The 20,793-nt window shown below is 42.7% G+C and overlaps 1 protein-coding gene across 5 annotated transcripts in view; it reads left to right on the forward strand.

Annotated features, from left to right (window-relative positions):
• LOC127354264 (nucleosome-remodeling factor subunit BPTF) overlaps positions 1 to 20,793 on the forward strand; it is a 47,862-nt gene that overhangs the window by 12,912 nt on the left and 14,157 nt on the right. For 2 of the 5 annotated variants that reach the window (XM_051384057.1, XM_051384060.1), the window contains exons 6-26: positions 178 to 387; positions 1,337 to 1,522; positions 1,910 to 2,085; positions 2,510 to 2,683; positions 3,037 to 3,218; positions 3,654 to 3,785; positions 4,717 to 4,846; positions 5,338 to 5,473; positions 5,946 to 6,248; positions 6,364 to 8,470; positions 11,650 to 11,774; positions 12,146 to 12,298; positions 12,591 to 12,741; positions 13,057 to 13,096; positions 13,350 to 13,572; positions 13,916 to 14,065; positions 17,370 to 17,500; positions 17,791 to 17,905; positions 18,087 to 18,304; positions 19,860 to 20,100; positions 20,314 to 20,588. In XM_051384057.1, the coding sequence (XP_051240017.1) occupies positions 178 to 387; positions 1,337 to 1,522; positions 1,910 to 2,085; positions 2,510 to 2,683; positions 3,037 to 3,218; positions 3,654 to 3,785; positions 4,717 to 4,846; positions 5,338 to 5,473; positions 5,946 to 6,248; positions 6,364 to 8,470; positions 11,650 to 11,774; positions 12,146 to 12,298; positions 12,591 to 12,741; positions 13,057 to 13,096; positions 13,350 to 13,572; positions 13,916 to 14,065; positions 17,370 to 17,500; positions 17,791 to 17,905; positions 18,087 to 18,304; positions 19,860 to 20,100; positions 20,314 to 20,588 (5,558 nt within the window). The remainder of the gene's footprint in view (positions 1 to 177; positions 388 to 1,336; positions 1,523 to 1,909; positions 2,086 to 2,509; positions 2,684 to 3,036; positions 3,219 to 3,653; positions 3,786 to 4,716; positions 4,847 to 5,337; positions 5,474 to 5,945; positions 6,249 to 6,363; positions 8,471 to 11,649; positions 11,775 to 12,145; positions 12,299 to 12,590; positions 12,742 to 13,056; positions 13,097 to 13,349; positions 13,573 to 13,915; positions 14,066 to 17,369; positions 17,501 to 17,790; positions 17,906 to 18,086; positions 18,305 to 19,859; positions 20,101 to 20,313; positions 20,589 to 20,793) is intronic. The other 3 variants (XM_051384058.1, XM_051384059.1, XM_051384061.1) reach the window with 3 other exon arrangements.

A 20,793-nucleotide genomic window follows, 5' to 3' on the forward strand; every position in this document is an offset into this window, starting at 1 on the left:
GCTAACAACGACGAATTTAAATCTTTTATTTTTTTTAAATTGATGATGGATGATTTTATGATTTGACCATATTTGTCAGCCCCAACCACCACCACTTCTCTCCATTGTCGCCAAGTTATGTATGCATTATAAACCCAAAGACACAATATTTACAACATTGCTGCTGTTCATCTGTAGTCGTTGAAGCTCCTCCCACTGGCCAAGAAGGTAGTAGTGGCAGTAGCATCTCAGACGGACCTATACTTCCAGCTACTTCTGCGCCAACACAAACCACCCCCTCCACCATGACCTCTAGCCTGGCCACTGACGCTCCAAAGCCCCCGGCCTCCACCGTAGAGGCTCTGATAGAGGGAAGTTCCCAAATGGAGGTCTCTAGCAACACCAAAGGTATACGCGGACATTTCAGGTTGGAAGTTGGCCTCATTAGGCTCTTTTTGGAGATCTGCTTTACTGCCACAGTCTGCAACTTCACAGGACTGTGTGATGAATCTCATACCCCTAACATCACCAGTAACTTGTTTGTTGTGCCATATGCCCCCAGTGCTTAATCAAGCTCCCTGACCATTCCCCAGCCTGCCTCTTTGCATGTGGCGCTCATTCCATCTGCTGGCTTTTGTGTTCATTAGTCCAGTTTTTATTTCTCGAAGGCTATAGTCTTTGGACACTTGCAGTCGTTTTGCACTTGAACTCTTAATTCCTCATGCTATATTTTTCTATAAAGAGCTTGATTTGCATTGCATCGATTGATTTGCAATCAGGTGGCATTGTCACTGCAATCAATATGAATGGAACTGAGCCTCAGCCAACTGCTTGCAGCATTCACACTGCCTTGTGCAATAATTCTTATACGAAGCTTTTGTTCTGCTGCTTGCCTGTAATCGGATCCTCTGGTTAGGTAGCTGTCGATAGCTGGAGCCTTGCCTTGCCTGGACTGGTTGCCCATTGCTTTCAAGTGACCCATCCCTCCATTTGAACTGGTTATTTGGTGCATGCATTACGCATGACTTATCAGTAGAGGGAGCCACAGCCTTAACTATTTCAGAACTATCACAAGAATGTTTCTGTCTTTATCATGACTGAGCTTATACTTTTGGAGAAATTCCTATTTATTGGTAATTTTTGACAGCTTTGATGCTACAATTTGTCTTGATTTTACTAGTTTAAGTAACTAATTTAATTCCTGACTTACACCCACACCTCTGCTGGAACACTTAAATAAACCATGAAAGATGTCTAGGATGAAGACTGATGACAGCAAGAACAACACAATCAAGACAAGCTAGCCTTGTTTATGCAATGGACAATACCCTTTTATGATTTTCCATCTGTGTTTCAGAAACCCTATCATCAGATTCTGTCCCTGTCAGTGGAGATGGCATCCCCAGCCTGAGCCAGCCTTCCCAGACCAGCGAGGAGAACAGTAACAGCAGCGTGGGGGTTGGAGTCCCTTCCAGAGGTCCTGAACCTCCAGACCTGGCTGACAAGTCCTCCCAGTCATCCCTGGCCAGCCTTGATGATGGAGGTCTGACAAAACAGTGCCTCATAATGATCATTATCATTGTTGTCTTCTAAAGTGATTTATATTATACCTTATTCTTTTGAAAACTGTATTCAGGTCTCTCTTGCAAAACTTGTAAAATAAACTTTGCAAAAATGATCTGTCTAAAATGATGCCAAAATTATTCTCGTCTATATCATATTAGTCATTTACACATTGTACATCCCAGTTAAAACAGACTTGCAGTACTTTTTAAACGGTTGTTTTCTCTGTATGATAAAAGCAGTACACACATATTTCGACTATAATTTATGCAACCACTGTCAAGAGGTTATCTCTTTCCATGATCATTGAAAAAGAGTTTAGAACTGTGTTTGACCTATTCTGTCTTTGTCCGAACGGGGTTTCCAGGGGACAGTAAGGACTCGGCAAACGGTGAGACAACAGGTCTCGGCAGTAAGAAGTCTTCAGCAACTCGCATGGTGACCCGGCTGAGGAACCCAGAAAGCAAGCTTAGCCAGATGAAGAACCAGCAGGTCGCTGCTGCTGTTCATGAAGCAAACAAGGGCTTCAAAGAGGGCAAAGAGGTGGGAAAAACCACGAATGATAGGGATTTTCCTCTTTCAAACAATGAATGAAAAATGCATGCACAGTGTTTACCACAGCTGCACAGAGCAGGCCAGTGTATGTATGAAGACGAGGTTATGGGCCTTAAGGGAGAATTGGAGATTTAACTGGCAATCTTTGGCCTATTCAACATTGTTCCTAAGTAGCCTGTTGCCTAGTAAATGATCGTTTGCTATCAGGACTCTGAAGTCGATGAGAAAAAGACCATAGTTCATTTCATGGCTGCATTATCAGTGTCTGTAATGACAGAATTTTATTCAGAGCAGGTGGTTGCAACATTATATGGTTGAACATTATATTATAGATTAGATTAGGAACTTTGTTATCACAAGATAGATAGTGTTTAATAAATCTGTGACTCATATTTTTTTCCTACATCTACAGGTACTAGTAGTAAATGCACAAGGTGACATCACCCGTGTCAGCACACGCAAGGACGTTGTGATGAAGGGGACACTCAGCCAATATTTCAAGCTTGGCCAGGAGGGGAAATACCGCGTCTATCATAACCAGTACAGCTCCAATGCCGTGGCCCTCAACAAGCACCAGCACAGAGAGGCAAGTAGTATGATGAATTTCAATGTTCATAAATACTCATCATTAAATAAGGGCTGACTGGTGGCTTAGCCTTTGTAGCCATTTCTAGGTTTTAATTTTCTCCTTGTGCTCGCAACGGTTTCTCCCATTATTATAAAGACATTCAAGTCCGATGAATTAGCAATCACAAATTGTCTAAAAGTATGAATATCTGCCTGTGATGGCATATTGACCTGATATGCGTAGCAGTTGTCAGAGACAAGCCAGATATCGAACAGGACACTAACAAAGATGATGTGAAGTTGACAGTGAAAATAATTGCTTAAAGATTAATCCCTAATAATTAAAACCTACCTATTTTGTCTTTTCATCAGGACCACGACAAGAGGCGGCATCTCTCCCACAAGTTCTGCATGACACCAGCAGGAGAGTTTAAGTGGAATGGGTCTATTCATGGCTCTAAGTTTCTGACCATCTCCACACTGAGACTCACCATTATCCAGCTGGAGAACAATGTTCCAGCACCGTTCATGCACCCGAATTGGGCCTCACACAGGTACAGATCAGAGTCGGGCAATGCACTACGGAATTTATGTATTACAATTCTGATACATGTGTAGCTTGCTATGTTTTTTTATATATAATAATGAAAAGAGACATTAGAATTTAATTTAACCGAAAGTGAAAAGCACACCGAGACCAGACTGAAAACTTAAAACTAAATGTTACCTAAAAGTAAAAGCCCTCAGAGTAAAGACAGAACTTTAAAAATGTTTAATTTTGGGGCGTCAGTATCTCTCACCTGGTAGAGCTGGTCCCTGCTGCAGCAGCCATGGGTTTGACTTCAACCTGTGGCCCTTTGCTGCATGTCATCCCCCCTTCTCTCTCTCCCCCCTTTCCTGTCACTCTTTAGCTGTCACTATTGATTAAAGACAATAAGTCTTAATAATAACTCTCTAAAGAGTTGAATGTTTCTTTGCTTGTTTTATAGGACCAATTGGATCAAAGCAGTTCAGATGTGCAGTAAGGCCAGAGAGTTTGCTCTAGCTCTGGCCATTCTGGAGTGCGCCATTAAACCTGTGGCTATGCTGCCTGTCTGGAAGGACTCACTGGGCCATACCAGGTATACACATATACTGTGTGTGTGTGTGTGTGTGTGTGTGTGTGTGTGTGTGTGTGTGTGTGTGTGTGTGTGTGTGTGTGTGTGTGTGTGTGTGTGTGTGTGTGTGTGTGTGTGTGTGTGTGTGTGTGTGTGTGTGTGTGTGTGTACATATATACATATGATATACAGATGGGTGACAATTTATAGGGAAAAAACAACACAAACCTCCTAGTTTCTGGAACGCTCTCTCCCATAGGTGTTCAGTTGACTCCTCTTTTCCTGTATGAAAGCATCTGCATCGGTCACATTTCTCCACTCATTACTTCAGGTTTTCCTTTTATTTGTTACCCATCTGTATATTCTTAAATCTGTGCTTTTTACAAAGTGATATAATGTCTCAAACACACATAAACAAAATAATCATTATAGGATCCCTCCACAGTTTAAATGCAAAACTCAAACAAGCATTCAGTGCATGTACACAGGGGTTCTGTGGTCAGTTTCGCAGGCAGAGGCGATCATAACCAGATCAGATCAAAAGGCCCACCCTAGCTGTGAGGCATAATATTTAGACTGCAAGTCCACTACCAGTACCACCCACCTCTGCCTGTACTACTGCTTCAACACCACAAGGCCCCTTTTTAAAGAGATGATTGTCCAAGATTTCACAAGGTTGGGAACTGAATGTGTGTATGTGTGTAACTGAACTCTGGGCATCAAAGTAAGTGAGAGAGAGGGTGCTCTACAAGCTGCATTTCAGAAACTTGATGGATTTGTGTGTGTGTAGTGTGTGTGTGTGTTTCATGGAACTGTTCAAAGAGCATCTTTTCATCTTTAATCATGCTTTAACATTACTCAAGAAGTATTTCCATATGTCTGAAGGGGTGAAAGGATGTACGTGGTTGTTGTGGAGTCACCAATGAATAATAATAATAATATTTTCTTTTGTCAGGTTAAACCGCATGACATCCATGGAGCGTGAGGAGAAAGAGAAAGTGAAGAAGAGGGAGAAAAAGCTGGAGGATGAGGAGACGATGCAACAGGCCACCTGGGTCAAGTACACCTTTCCAATCAAACATCAGGTAAGTCACATGCACACACACCATCTTGCACTCAAACATGGGTACATACTAAGTATATCAGATTGAGATTGGGCCATCGTCACTGTGCATTTGTACTTGTTACTGGCCAGGCAGACCGGTCGGCCACAAGCAGTGCAGATTACACACAGGCACAGTCTAGTCTACTTCTAGATTGAGACTAATTCCCGGAAAACTGATTCATTGGTGTGGGAAACTGGTGCGTATGTTGTGCGTACATGCATGAGTGACCATCAAGGGCTCTTTTGATGCAGCAAGTTGAGCTCGGCTGTGAGTCATTTTCCTCAGCAATTAGTGATCAATGTGTGAATAACCGCTTAACTTTTAATCTCCCTTCATACCTTCGCTCTATCTTTTCCAACACCTTTTTTTTTTGTGTCACTTCACTTTTCACCGTTTGAACCTTTCACCTCTTGCTGTTTCTTTATCCCTCTTTTCCTCATTTCTCATCGTCTTTCTTGTCTTATGTGAAGGTGTGGAAGCAGAAAGGAGAGGAGTATCGTGTTACTGGCTATGGGGGCTGGAGTTGGATCAGTAGGACTTATGTGCAGCGGTTTGTCCCCAGGCTTCCCGGCAACACCAACGCCAACTACCGCAAAGAACTGGAAGGTCTGGAATGGGAGACTTTGGGGCCTAAAATGTGGTTTTAAGTTATTTGGAATTTGGTTTTCTCTAATTTAAAGACTCTGAGAGTGAATTAGTCTCTCAGTCAGTAATCTCAACGATGTCATTGTGTGCGTTGGCTGGCATTCAATGAATTAGGTCTCTCTTTTGATGTGCCTGTGGATGTCATTGAGTAATGTACTAGAAACTCTAAAGAGCTGTCAAGTTTGACCAAACTTTGAAAAGTTTTTTTTTTTACTCATTGAGTTGACTTCATCAAAGAACTAATCAAAGAAGAGTTTGGACACATTCTTTATGTTGTAGAAACTGAATGTTGCATGATAATCCTTGTTAAGTTTGTTTATTTTGTAATAGTTAAAGATTTGTGCTCCAAAATAGCCTGATTAATAGCAATTATTCCACGTGACTTCAAATAAATTTGAATAATCAACTCTCACTGTCAATCTGTTTTCCAAAGATGCTAAACTTGGCAAGAAATGTACCCTGCTGGACTTGAGTCGGCGGCCCAGCGTAGCTGAACCAGAAGCTCAGGGATCTACTGTCTTGAAGACTGAGGCAAAAGATCAAGACTCCGCTAGCCTCTCCAAGCCCACAACGGACCATCTGATGTCTGCTGAAGATTCGGAGTCTAATGAAAGGATGGAAGACGAAAAGAAAGAAGGGGCAGATGAAAAAGAAAAGTCTGAGGAATTGTCAGCTGATGAATCACCCACAAAGATGGAAGTGGACCACACAGATGCACGATCAGACGAAGAGCAAAGTATGACAGAGTGCGACTTAGTATTGTGTTCAATTGCATGTGGAGTATGAGATGTGATGAAGTGTCTAATTGTTATACCAATACAGACTAAAGTCTGAATTCATTTTCTCTCCAGGGTCCAGTATTCAGGAGGAAAAGGCTTCCATGAAGGAAGCACCTAAAGAGTGCCCCACACGACCCTTTAACTACGATGTAGTGGATGTCAGCAAGGGCTTCCTCACCCGCATTGCCTACAAGAAGAAGGTCAAGTCCTCCAAGTTGGACAGCCTGCTGGAGAGACGAGTGAAGCAGCACATTATTGAAGAAAGGCAGAGGCAGCAGGTGTCTGCCTCCAACCCTCAGACTCCTACACCAATTTCAAGCCCCGCTCTGAGCACTCCAGTCCGGCCTCGGTCACCACTCAAGCCCCATACTCTTGCTCGGACACAGCTTGCACTCGGCGAATCTGTGAAAGTGGAAGAGAAATGTCCCACAACACAAACTCCAGGGCCAGGAGAACGTGGAGGACGAGGGGCTGAAGGGGAGAGTCGGGATGAACTTTCTAAAACTATAGACAACTTTGTTACTCCTCCTCTTCCTTCTCCTGCTGCGGGCTCCACACCAAAAGACAGTTGCAGTACAGGTGCAGGTGAAGATTCAGCATCACCACAAAACCAAATCACCTCCACGCCCCAAAAATTGGAGGCAGACTTAGTGGGAAGGACTATGGGGCCAAAAGAAATTAATTCAGGCAGTTTAGGACAAGAGGGTGTCAAACTGCCTAATGTACAAGAAACAACAGCAGGGGGAATTCATAGCTCTTTAGAGCAACAAACAGCCAGTGTACCATCAGATGTTACCAAGGCTGCACGTATTGAAAATACAGGGTCAGAGGTACCCAACTTGAAATTGGACTCTGTAAGGACAAGTGTTCTTGACCAAAAAAGCAGTCAAAACACATCTCCTTCTAAACTTACTCAGCAAAACCCAGAAACTTCAAGCTCAGTGCATTTAGGTGCAGAGGAAAATGGCATGGGGCCAGAAGAGAACCAAGAAAATATGCAAGGCATTGGACAAGGTAGAACTGAAGGTGATAGCACTCCCAAGCCAGTTTCTCCTCTCCCTCAGGTAAATGGTAATGATGGCTTGGGGAGTGAAAGCATGTTGAGTAACTCTGTAATGAGCTCAAACAATGGTGTGCTTACCAACAGTCCACAGCCCAAAGTGAACAGCACTGGTAAAGTTGAAGAACAAGGGCTGGTTGTGTCATTTAAGGACAGCACGCAGCAAAAGCCTTTAGTGAATGGAGATGTGGCCCCTGTAAATGATAGCGCAGAGGTTGGGGGCAAGGAACCAAGCCTAGCTTTTAAGGTAGAGGTAGAGAGCAAGACGACGATGTCAGACCAGGACTACACACCTCCACTGAAGATCGCGAGGCTGGAGAATAACATAGATGCACTTGGAGCTAATACTCAGAGCACTCTACAGCACAACAGCACGTCACCATTTCAGTCTGTGGAGACCAAACCCAGTACGGTGGTCAAGATCATCCGAATGGCACCGTCTCCTATACCTTCAGCGGAGGAGTCCAGTCTAAGTGACGACTTTTCAGAGGAGAATAGTCACAGTGGGACGACGGAACCACTCAAGACCATCATCACACAGGTAACAACAACCTCCACAACCACCACAACAGTAGTTTCCACAGAGATGAGGACAGCCAAGGCACCAGTGAAGCCATCTGAAAAGATGACAGCACCGGTGGTGTCTACAACAGAAAGCAGCGCAGTGTCCACTCTTTCTACCATGACCAAAACGACTGTGACCAAAATCTGTTCCTCTGGGCTCGATGGTCAGTCAGAGGACAGCCAGAGTGAAATAGTGACGCAAGAACAGAAGACGGCGCTCTCGATCAGTAAGTCAACAACTGACACCAGTGGTGAAACCTCAGTGTCGTCTGTTACTGTGAGCCAGGAGGACTATTCTTCAACAAAGGGCCGCGTCCGCCTCCTCAAGTTCTCCCGCACTAAGAAGACACGCTCAGACACCGCCCTGCCTTCTTACCGCAAATTTCTCACCAAGAGCAACCGCAAGAGTATTTTCGTTCTGCCACACGACGACTTGAAGGTGCTGGGGAGACGAGGTGGATTCCGTGAGGTGCCCATATTTAGCTACAATGCCAAGCCAGCATCAGATATCTGGCCATATCCTTCACCCAGGCCCACGTTTGGCATCACCTGGAGGTAAGCTCGCTCTCTCGGTTTATTTTTCTCACGCATTCAAGCTTCTCACCCCTCTTAACCACAACCATTAGGAAGTTTTCATTCTTTTTGTGTTATTAAGGCTCTACCTCTAACAGGTGTCCCGCTTATGGTCACATAACACATTATCACTAAGTCGCTGGTGAAGTAGCACTTAATAGACGATTTTGACGAGAAATAGTAGGGTAAACACAGGTGTTACAAATGATACTGATTAAAGTTCTGGTACATTTAGTGTAGCAGAGCCTTTCCAGTGAGCCAACATTCACAGTAGCAGCACTCTGACTCTGTCTGACCTGAATGGAATGTAGACGCAGACTTCATCTACTTCCAAGGTGCGTGGAGAAGAAAGAAAGTCTGAGGAGATCAAAGCTCCAGCAACACTTAGAACAACTTTATTGTTAGACCAAGGCGTTTCGGCTTGTGGCCTTCATCAGGATTATCCAAGTGACCTGAACGGAATGATACCTTAATTAGTATCAATGGTAACACCTGTGTTTACTCTACTATTTCATGTCAAAATGGCTGCTGTAAAAAAAGGCCTATTGTTGTCCATGGTGAAATTCATTGGAAAATTCCTCCTTTCTGTTTGACTCATCTTAGCTGTTTCAGCAATCAGATTTAAAGTCAGGACCTTAAATTAAACTTTAAATTAAATTTAATTCACAATAAAGAAGGAAATTCTGATAATGAAAGCCCAAATCTAATTTTAATGTACTAAATAAAATATATAAGTTTCAATTTCTCACAGACATGATTTGTTTCTACTGACTCCCAAAAAATGAACCCTGCGATGGCAGCACTCCAAATTTACTTTAAATAAAAAATTAAAGCTAGACTAGAATTTATTTATACCCTTGATAATAATAAATTAACTCTAATCAGAGGGAGACGTCTGTGTTTTTCTTGGATTTTTAAGAAGTTAATTTATAATTTGTAGCAGAGCACCTAGCCAGAGAAAGAGTGTTCGGTCTTAAAGCGGTTTGTCTGCCACATTTTGATCGAGGATTTGTGTCTCTTTGGCGTCACAGTACAGTGAATGTGAAGTCTGGATCCCCTGAAATGGAAATCAGAACATATGGCTGTGCACCGCGGTAGCATGAGCAGGAGTTATCCACATTTACCGCGTAATTTCAGTTTTAGTTTGACCCAAGTGGTTATTGACAGCAACTGGTTACACAATGCTGTCTGTTGATATGGCAATTAAAATGCTCCTAATTATTCGTACATTTTCACTGCATGTTTGGTCACTCTTGAACCAAATTAATGAAGTCTGACAGAACATTTTCTACACATAACACCTATATGTAACACGTTCTTGTTGAATTATCAATATCCAGTTAATTTACTCCAACTATGTAAATCCAAACTACATTTAATGTTTGTAACAACAACATTTCTGTCTGTTGATTGAATTAATACTAAGACAGAAAATAGTTTTAATTCACCCGCATGAGGATATTTGGATGACATAATAAGGCCTGTGTAGCTTTGTGCTTTTATGGAATTATACACAGTAATTTGATTTGAAAATGGGGTTTTTGTTTTTATTTTCATTTTAACAGCTATAGTTTGAATTGTACATTTATGATGTTTACAAGAGGGACATTAGGGATAAGGCCGGTTTCCCCTCAGCATCCACCTTTAAACCCTCTCCCGGTTTGTCTTGTTGATTAGTTGTTCATTATGTCTTCTCCCTCCTTGTTGGCTGTCAGTGACTTTGGCCCTGAGTGATGTTGTGGCTCTGAGTCTGGTGTCACACAGGGACCTCTGGTTATTTTGACCGGCCCTCAGAGTTCCGAAGCGGTCATGAATCATCCAGCGGTTGGAGAAGTGTCAGGATGTTCACTTTGTGCAGTGACCCAGCCCTACAGCCCAGGGATATTTCCCGCCTGTGGTTACACATGGGAAAGAGAATATCTACCAAAGCCCCATACACACACAGCCTTGTATGATCGTGTTTTTGTAGATGTTCAAGATATTTTAAATGACCATTCCCCAAGTGCCAAGTTCATTGTCGGAACAGCTGTCACAGCCATAATGATGCAGGGGAGGAATGTTTCTTCTAATAGAAAACTTTAGGAAATTATTTATTGATGGATGACATCCTGTCATCTAATTCCACACTCAGAACAGTCTGTTACACCCAAAAATGTTTATTAAATTAACCTAATGAAATATGCACAAGCTTCCACTTTGAACTTTGTGAGTTAAAACTGTTGTTTTATGTGAGATAATATCTGTTCCTAAACCAAATTAGTGCATGAAATGATTTATTAAAAATGGCAGCCAGTCCATCTGTTTCTTTCATGGAAATGGTCTTGAGAGGACAACACCAAAAACCTCAGTCTGTTTTTGCTCTGCCTCTTCCTGTTCCATGATCGTGCTTCGATGTGTTTTCTGTAAAGCTGAGCGAGTCACTGCCAGTCAGTTTCCCTGCACTAATGAACTGCATGACACCAGGGCGGTGGGGACTGCCAGAAACCCTTCCTTCCCCTAATAGCTGTCGAACAAGTATTCCTTCTCAGTAGTGTTTATTATATTAAATTAAAATCTTCAGCAAAATGTGAAGAAGAAAAAATATATATTTCCAATTAATTTTTTTCAATATATCTAATATATCCTTTTGCTATGTTATGTATAGGTACAAAGTTGTAAACAACACACCGCACTTATACATACATATGCATATAAGTAGTACTTGAACTAGAGCCCTACCGTTATGGGATTTTAGTGACCGATACTGATTTTAGAGCTGTAATTGATTGTGCACCGATATGATCATGCAAAGTTACCCAGAAGGCTGGTTTCTTAAACAAATAACTTTATTAAAGAATATTTAAGTTAAATACTTTTTAAAATGTAAAATAATTGAACATATACATTGTCAACCAATTCTAGTTGACATTGCTGAGAGCTGCTTCTTCTCTCTTACTCTGTGCTGCTTGCCACAATATTGTAAATTGCAGTGCACTCTGCTGGATAAACTTTGTAGTTGTCAATGTATCACCATAAGATTTTTTTCTGCATTATATACCGGAAAAAACCTGTTTCAATAGCTCATATCGGATAACATATACACTGATACAGACATGTATGTGACAGGACCGATATATCAGTCGGGCTTCAACATGAACCTCTGGTTGAACCTTGTTTTATAGGTATCGCCTTCAGACGGTGAAGTCTCTGGCCGGTGTGAGCCTGATGCTTAGGCTCCTGTGGGCCTGTCTGAGATGGGACGACATGGCCGTCAAACCTTCCGCTGCTGTCGGCACCACACGTACAGGTAGAACCCCCCCCCCGTACCCTCCCGAACCCTCTGACCTCCTCAAATGAAAGGTGTCCTTTACCCTTGAAGGATGGGGAAGAACTACGTTTGGGTTTGTCCCATCTATATTGTAGAGACGCAGTTGGTGTTTTCACAAATCAATCAACTCCAACCTGGTGTTAAAAAAACAGTAGCATGTCTGCTCTTCAATAACTCAGTAGTATCTTCCTGTATTGACTTGGCTATTCTTGTTACCCCGTGTTGGCCCAGAGAAACATGGCTGTCTAACAAAGACGCCTTTTTTAGTCTCATTTGGGTCTCACTGTTTATGTTGGAGTACATTTCCTCCATCTTCTCGGGCTCTCCTCCTCATCACCATACCAACCCAGCCCTATCCCCACTCATTGCTACAGAGACATCAGATACTGAAATCACCACCACCGAGATCATCAAGCGCCGTGACGTGGGACCCTATGGCATTCGCTCAGAGTACTGCATCCGCAAAATCATCTGCCCCCTTGGAGTGCCAGAGACTCCGAAAGGTTAGATGCACTTTTCATTCCTGACGATTAAAGATAGTGTAAATGTCTGAGACCATAGAAAATGGAAAGCCATGATTGTAATAGAGGAAAAGTATGAACTCAGTCATCTGTTTCTGTTTCTATCCATCAATTGTTTTGCAGTGTTTAGTAATAAGACATGATCCGTTGTTAATAGCAGAATACATTAACACACACAGTCATAGTTATGTTGTCTTTGTCCCCCAGAAAAATAACAAAATGCAAGCATTCAAGCTTGTTTGTCTTTAATCTGTCCACCTGTCTACCACCCCAGAAACCCACACCCCTCAGAGGAAGGGGCTGCGCTCCAGTGCCTTGCGCCCCAAGAAGCATGAGCCCGCCAAGCAGACGGGTCCAGTGGTGATTGAGACCTGGGTGGCTGAGGAGGAGCTGGACCTCTGGGAGATCAGAGCCTTCTCAGAAAGGTCAGAGGGTCAAGCATGTTATGCCTACACCTGCCATGTAGAGTCAGTTGGGCAACGTGTCAGAATGATTTATAAACACGTCCAAATGGAGAGCCAGATGTTATTCCGGTTGTTGATTTTACTGTGGTAAATATTCTCCTTGCTCTGCTGGAGGTTAATTGACTTGTCCAGCCTGATTCTTGGCTGATTCAGGCTGACGCTCAAAATGTTTTTTGTCTTTTTTTTTAATTACTAGACTGCAACTTTGACTTTTTTTTTTCTCCTTCACAAGTTTTTGCTGTGTTAAGCTTAATAGTTTTTATTTTTATTTTACAGGGTAGAGAAAGAGAAAGCTCAGGCAGCAGAGCAGGCCAAGGTGAGTCTGGTATAGTTCACAACAATCACTGTTTGATTACTGGTATTTACACACAGTTAATCCTTTTCAAGCGATGATTGACAACTAGACAACAAGTGATATATTCACTCCTGCTGAGCCAGGCAGCTAACTTCCAATTATCCCTGTATGTTCCAATCTCTACCATTAACTAATTTCTACACAACCGATTTCATGTTTTGGATTTTCTTTCTTCCCCGCTTTCTATGTTAATGTTCTGACTGACTGATCTCAGAAACGTCTGGAGCAGAAAACGGGCGGAGTCACAGCTACACCAACAGGGACTCCAGCAACACCTGCCGCCACACCCAAAGTCATCGTCGGTTCGCTGTCAGGCCAGGGCACCCCTACCACCAAGGTGGTACTGTCCACCAAGATGGGCACCCCAGTCACATTCCAGCAGAACAAGAACTTCCAGCAGTCATTCGCCACCTGGGTCAAGCAGGGTCAAACACAAGGTACTTTGCAGAGGAGTGTGACTAACAGCCGGATTGTTGTACTTTAGTCTGGGGGGTAGCAGGGAAGTACAATGTACTCTTTGTTTTTACCTAAATTAAAGGGCAGAACTAATCATAATATGTGTTCACCAGAGAGGCATCATGTATAATCTATATTATTTTTACAAGACATTGTTCTGTTATATGCTCATTTCATGCATATGATTGTGTTTTAAGACTGATGATTCCTGTGGTGAAGTAGATAGATATATATTTTTTTTTATAGATATATATATATATAATTGGATTTTTCAGTAGTTACAGTATTTGATGTAATTTTGTGTTTGCTTGTTTGCGTTATTAGGAGCGGGAACAGAGACCACCATGGCCACATCTGGTGGGCACACTTTCCAGATTACAGGAACCTCAGTGGGTGGAAAGGTAGTGACCACCAAGCTGCCGCTACCCGCCAACAGCAAGATCGTCACAGTCAACGTGCCAACTTCACAAGGAGGTACGGCAGGTTTTAATAAGTCACACCTCGGAGGCAGACGAAGTGCACAAGTTACATTTATTGAGTGTAGACATTTCTTCTTTCCATCCACCACCATTTCGGAATGCATGTATGTTTGTGTTTTCATTGCTCCACCTCAGACCTCACAGCTGAGACATTTCAAATGTGTCAAACGGGTCAAATTAGATCTGGCTCGTTAATTGGATGCCATTGTAAGCAAGTTAGCGTGCCAACCACGCACACAGCGCTCTAGAAGGACTGTATCTGTCTTCACTCATTTTAAATGTTGTTGGTGCCAGCTACCACTGGCCCAAATATTTTGAAGTCTGCAAATTAGAGATAAATTAGACATTCCTCTGTCCTTGATTGCCACTGTCAGTGAGCCAAGTATACAAGTTGTACACAGGGTCCACAGCTTAGAACTATAGGGCTCAAGTGTTCAGCTGCTGATCTCTCTTAAACACACTGGCCACTTGCCTCTCTGAATCAGTCACACGGCTGTCAGAGTCGGTTTTACCATGGTCCTAATGTAGCCATGTTTTTCTTTACATCCTTGAAATTACATGCACTTGAAGGACTTCATTTAGCCTGGTTCCAGGCGTCAGAATTATCGCCCACATCCCTGATTCCTTCAGTCAATTCACTGTTAGCTTTATTTGGCTATTTCAGTTTGTCCTTTAGGGATGTGAGACGCTTACCCTGAAACACTCTGCTTTATTAACTGTGTGAATTAAAATAATATCTACTATATCCAATATTTTTTTATAATAACAAGGGATCACATGACTACGTTTAATGTGAAAAGAATTGCTTGTAGCCATGAACCCACAGAATCATCACTAAGTCTGCTGTTCCCCTCAGCTCTACAAAGCTTTATAGCTTCTTTCAGCTCAATGTTTTGGTTTTACAGCCCACAAATTTAATGTTTTGGTTCACCCCTGCCATTCTCATAACAGTAGTGGTATACGCAGCAGGCAGGAGTTTTCAACACTGCCTGCCCAGCACCACAACAGGCTGGCAGACAAAGTTAGCTAGCTGGTGAACATAGTGGAGCATTTAGCAGCGAAAGAGACAGATGTTTCTCACAGGAGTTGGTGGACAGATGGACAAATGTATTCCATATGAGTGCAAAGATGCTGCCCACTGTCTGAGCAATAAAGGAAGAGTGAGGAGATACTGTAAGAGGGGTAGACTGAAATGAACACATGCTGTGAATGTTAAGCTGAGTTTAGTTATGTTGAGTTATGATGGTGTGCTTGTGAGGTAAACTTTTGGTTCCATCTGGTTCTGGCTGAACAAATGTAAAAGGTGCTACTATTTCAGAAGCAGCCAGTTGCTCACTGTGCTTTGTGCCGCTGTGGCAGCCTGGTCAGCACCAACCCCATTGTGGTGCCCACTGTGTGCCCAACCTCATGAGTCAGCAGCTTAGTTTGGTGTGGTACATCATGTCTGGTTGTGTCTTGTCGGCATGGTAATCTAATAGAAAGCTGTTATTTTGGTTGGATGGTTTTTTGGATGATAGACTTGTGTAGTCTGAGGTTTAAATCCAGACTGCGGATTCAGGATTGTACTATCTTAAATTAGATGCTTTTCAGCTTTTTGAAATGTCAATATTGACAACGCGGATGAGGCTATGGTTTGTACTGAGCAACGCTTGACTTGTCTGTGGTCCTGTCAAATTATTGGATGATGGATATTGCTCAACACTCAGTAGAGGTGGTCTGTCATGTTGACATGTTACATTAAAGCTGCTGACAGCTCTTGTGTGGCTTATTTAGGTCAGATTCTGCATTCACAAAATAATTTACTTGAGTACGTGCTGTATACATAGGTGCAAAATGCGTATCCATGTTCCCAGGGTCCTATGTTCCTCAGTTACATAACGCCCTAACCCTAGACCTGGGGAACATAGGACCCTTTGTCGTGTTCCCAGTGTCTGATATATAAATCTGGAGAACATAGAAAATGACCCTGTATACGCAGTTTCAAGCTGAAATTATAAAAAAGAATGAAGAACGAATGAAAAAGACAAAATTGGAAGAGAATTTTCTTTTCAAACATGATGCAATGATGAAGCCATTAAAAATAACATCTCTGCATACAATAACACATGCTTCAATAAAACATAGCAATCAACAAATAAAGAGAATGATATTCACTACGGATACAAAGAAAATGATTTTTCTTACCTTTGAAGTTGCCATGAAGGAGAAACTAAGTTCAGGTGGAGTGTAACCATTTAATGGACATGTGTATTTATCCAGCATGACTGTTTGATTTGACTGTTTGGGCGCCCTGTTTGTTTTGGAAGGGCTTAAGGAAGTTAAGCAGGAAAACAAGTTTACCCTGAGGTCTGCTTCCCAGACAGGTAGCCCTCTATAGCGGGATTCCATTTTCCTTTTTTTTCCTCCGTCTTTTTGAATAAAAGTGTACCTCTCCACTCACCGGAGTCCCAACTCCCCAACCTCTCCAAACAGCCAGTCCATAGAAAAGCGTGTTTGATGTGTGTGACCAGAGGAGCTACTCCCCTGGTCTTACGACTGGGTTTAACGTCCCCATTGGAAGAGGGAAACCCTTGATGTATAGGTTTACCTGCTCGGTTGCGGTTGAAAAACCACAGCGAGAAGGCAGCAGAGGAAAAAGAGCGACGCTCATGGTTTCCATTTCTGCCACTGGCTTCACGTGAGCTCATTAAGGCACAGAGCCTGGTGAACAAATATGAAACGCTCCCTTTGTCAGATAAAAGTTAAAAAAACAAAAAAAAAGGTAGGATCTGAATTCATGCATAATTTATGAGGGGGTTCAGGTATGTTGGGGGAAACCCAACTAAGCTTTCAGTGAGCCTTTGAAGATTTTGTTTACCTGCTCAACTAATATTGACCATTGCTGTGATCAAAAGCTGGCCATCTAGCAAGGAGAGAAGCCCACAAATAATGTATTGTGTCAATGCAGGACTTATGTACAACTGCTCCCTTGTAACATTTAAACATTTAACCACTCGGTCATATCAGTAATTGTATTAGGGATATTAGAGCGTTTTTTGTTGATGGATGTGTTTGATGTAGTAAAAGACAAAAATATGACAAATAAATATCATCTCCCTAAGAATATAGCAAGCAATCCTAAATTGTATCTTTAAATCTTAACCAATGTCACTTTCTTTAAACTTCAGACCTACAGAAACAGTTTCTCTCTTCCACTCAAACTTAAAAACCCCTTGTCTCATTTTCACCCCACCCCTCTCTCTTCTCATTTCTTCTCATTTTTTTACTGTGGTATCTTTCTGTTTCTCTTTGCTCTGCAGGTGTGGTTCAGCAGAAAGTGTTGGGTATCATCCCATCGAGCACGGCAGGTGGTGCCCAGACCTATACCACATTCCAGCCCCGCACTACCACGCTCAACATCAGGCCCAATACCCCAGGCTCCCAGCAGCAGGTACATCTGCCCTCTCCCTGCTCTGAGGAGGTGTTTTTAATCGATCTGTTCATCCTTTACGGCCACAACTGTAGTCTGTAGAGCTTTGCTTCTTGTTTTGCTTTCATTGTGCAAAAAGCTGTTTGCTGTTGACACTTTATGTATTTTGTATTAATATTGGAAACCAAGTCACTGTTTTTTGATTTTGTTTTCTAATCAGCTCGAGACATTCTGTCTGTATGTAGTTTAATAGAAATATGCTGGCTTTGTGATAATTAATTATTAACTTCTTCATTAAAATATCCTTCTAGGTTCTGGCAGCTGGTGGTCAGATCCGTCCAGGAATGACAGTAATCCGAACACCGATCCAGCAGACGGGACAAATGGGAAAGACGATACTTCGAACTCCCCTTGTGGTCCAGCAAGGTAATGTGCTCTCTTTAGTTGGACAAATCGCAACTCCCCCTCACAGAATAACAAGACACTTAAATTCTGAAACTCCAACAACTGAGTGAGCAGACTGGTGACCCCTAATACCTCCATGTTTGAAAGTCTTGCTAAATAAGTCTCGCTAAATTTGCCGTCTTTATTTACCTTTCTCTTCCAGGTCAGGGTGGACAGCAAGTAGTGACGCAGATCATTCGTGGCCAGGCAGTTTCCACGGCAATATCTGGTGCCAGCCCTGTCGCCACGGTCACTGGCCAGGGGGCGGCCAGCCCCACCACAGCAGGGCAGGCAGCAGGACAAACAGCACCTGGCACCCAACGGGTGCAAGGGCAAGGCCAGGTTAAACTCACCCTGGCACAGCTCACTCAGCTCACACAGGTTAGTGAGGAAGACACTGAAAACGGCCCAAATTGCAAATTATATGAGTGTATCAGTTATATTTACTCCTTGGGACAGTCTTGGTATTAAAAGATAAATATATTACAATAGTCTGTAAACATATTTTCCTTCAATTACAGTAATGTGTAGTGTAAAATTTGACCAAAAATGTGCTTTTAATGGCATCATCTGTCTTCTCACAAGTCAGGTTTATTACCAGAGCCCAGTATCACCATAATGGTTTAATAGGCTTTACAACTACATACCAGCAACAGTTCATGACCCAGCTCAAGTTCTCAAAGAAGGCGAGGAGAACACGTGGGCAGTGGGAGAAACCTCTGGACAGACAGTTCAGAGAGAAAGAGAGAGACCCCCTTCTCAGATGATTACTAGTGCTGTCAAATGATTAAAATATTTAATCTCAATTAATCGCATTAATGTCGTAGTTAACTCGCAATTAATCGCAATTAATCGCACATTTTCACTATTCTAAATGTCCCTTGATTTCTTTTTGTCCCATTATTTTTTCTCATTTTAATGCTCTTATCAGCATGGAAAAGTGGATCGGCTTGCTTTGTGCAAATGTTGTTTTTATTGAAAACAACATTGGCATATACTGTAGTGTTCAATTTCAACATTCTCAACATTCTCACTTGGAGCAAATAATCTCTCACACAATGTAACACTGTCCATCAATAAAAGGGTGAAAAAAATACTTTGTCACACAAACAGCCCCTTCAACAGGCCTTTCTAAGGGATCAAAACAGGGCGATACGAAATAAAATTACAAAGTGCACATGTAAGGTAAACTAGGACTCAGCCTATAGTGCAGTAAGTATTAAGCCATGGTTTAGGCTTAATACTTTTCTCAAGTTTGCTTTGAACATAGCAGTCAGGCTACTGCTCTTTATTCACCAGAGGCTCAACCCAGCCTCTTATTTCAGAAAGAATAAACAGTAACGGTTACCAATAAAAGGTAAGCCTACTACTTCTTTGCTTTGAGCCAGTTACTCAAGCAGACAAGCCTGTTGACATTTTCAGACAACAAGGAATCCATCCATCGCGCTCGCCATCCACTCAAAACGTAACATCTACTACTCTTAAACAAGTGTGTGCGGCGTGCCTGTTGTTTTGTTTCCGGTCTAGCTAGATCCGGTGTGGTGTTGTAGTTTTTCTAACGTTACTAGTTGTTGCAACAAAAACTACAAAGTGTGCTAGGCGTTAATCTCGCAATAAAAAAATTGACGCCGTTAAAATGGGTTCGCGTTAACGCTGTTAATAACGCGTTAAACTGACAGCACTAATGATAACAACCCCAAAAATGAAGAAGTTGTTAATATCAATAGATGTACGAAGCCCATCAATAGGATTGTTGTACATTCATGACAGTTTTAAATGAGTCCAATATCAGTTTGACATAGTGTTTCCAAATCATCCCTACTCCAAGACTTTTCAGGTGGGGTTTAGCGTTGTTGTTGAGCAGTACTTGGACTGGACTGTACAATGTGATTCACCTACTAACAAGCCTTCCTCTATCTTCTCTGTCTCACCATAGAAGCAGCAGGCTGGCTCTGGTGTGGATCGGCAGGCTGGTGTCGGTGGTACCCAACAGGCTCTGACGGTGATGGTTCAGGGACAGGGCCAGACGACCGGTCAGCTGCAGGTCATACCTCAAGGGGTCACCGTCATCCCAGGACCTGGTCAGCAGCTCATGCAGGCAGCCCTGCCCAACGGCCAGGTGCAGCGCTTCCTCTTCACCCCCTTGGCCTCAGCTGCCACACCCACATCAAGCACAGGTACAATAAGACACAAGCAGACAGATTGGTTTTTGTCTTGCCGACCACTAATTTCAAGGCAAACACTTGGAACTGATTCTGAAAGTGAAGTGTGTTTGTGTTAAATTCCTATCTTGGAGCATTTAGGATATGTGCGTGCATATCTCTCATGTTTCAAAGGTGACATTTTTATGATAACTGATTCTCCTGCTCATCTCTGACCTCTCTCTCCAGCCACCACAGCACCCGGCCAGCCCAACTCCACGTCCACCAAAACCCCAGCCCAGCAGGCTGCCGCCCCCATCCAAGCAGGGGCAACCCCCTTAGCCACCACCAGCACCCCTTCATCTGCCACCCCACAAGGCCAGTTGCCCCCTCAGACACAGGCTCACATGCCCATCCAGTCTCCCACCTCGTTGCAGGTGAAAACGCAGGGAGGAACTGCCCAGCTGCAGCTGCAGCAGACACCACAGCTCATCAGCATGTCTGGACTACAGCAGCAGGTACAGGTATGATTAACAAAGACACATTTTGATTGGTACTGTAAGGTCAGACATAACCTCACTTCTCTGATGCGGCCACATGGTGTCCAGCAGTAGGAGACTCTATTGGGCAAAACAGGTATAAATGTTAGTATGTCTGTAGCAAGCCTGATTTAAAAAAAAAAAAAAAAAAAAAGAAAAAGTTGAATTTGTGTGCTTAAAATGTTTAACC

Source organism: Dicentrarchus labrax, unplaced genomic scaffold (assembly GCF_905237075.1).
Source record: "Dicentrarchus labrax unplaced genomic scaffold, dlabrax2021, whole genome shotgun sequence".
Classification (NCBI taxonomy): domain Eukaryota; kingdom Metazoa; phylum Chordata; class Actinopteri; family Moronidae; genus Dicentrarchus; species Dicentrarchus labrax.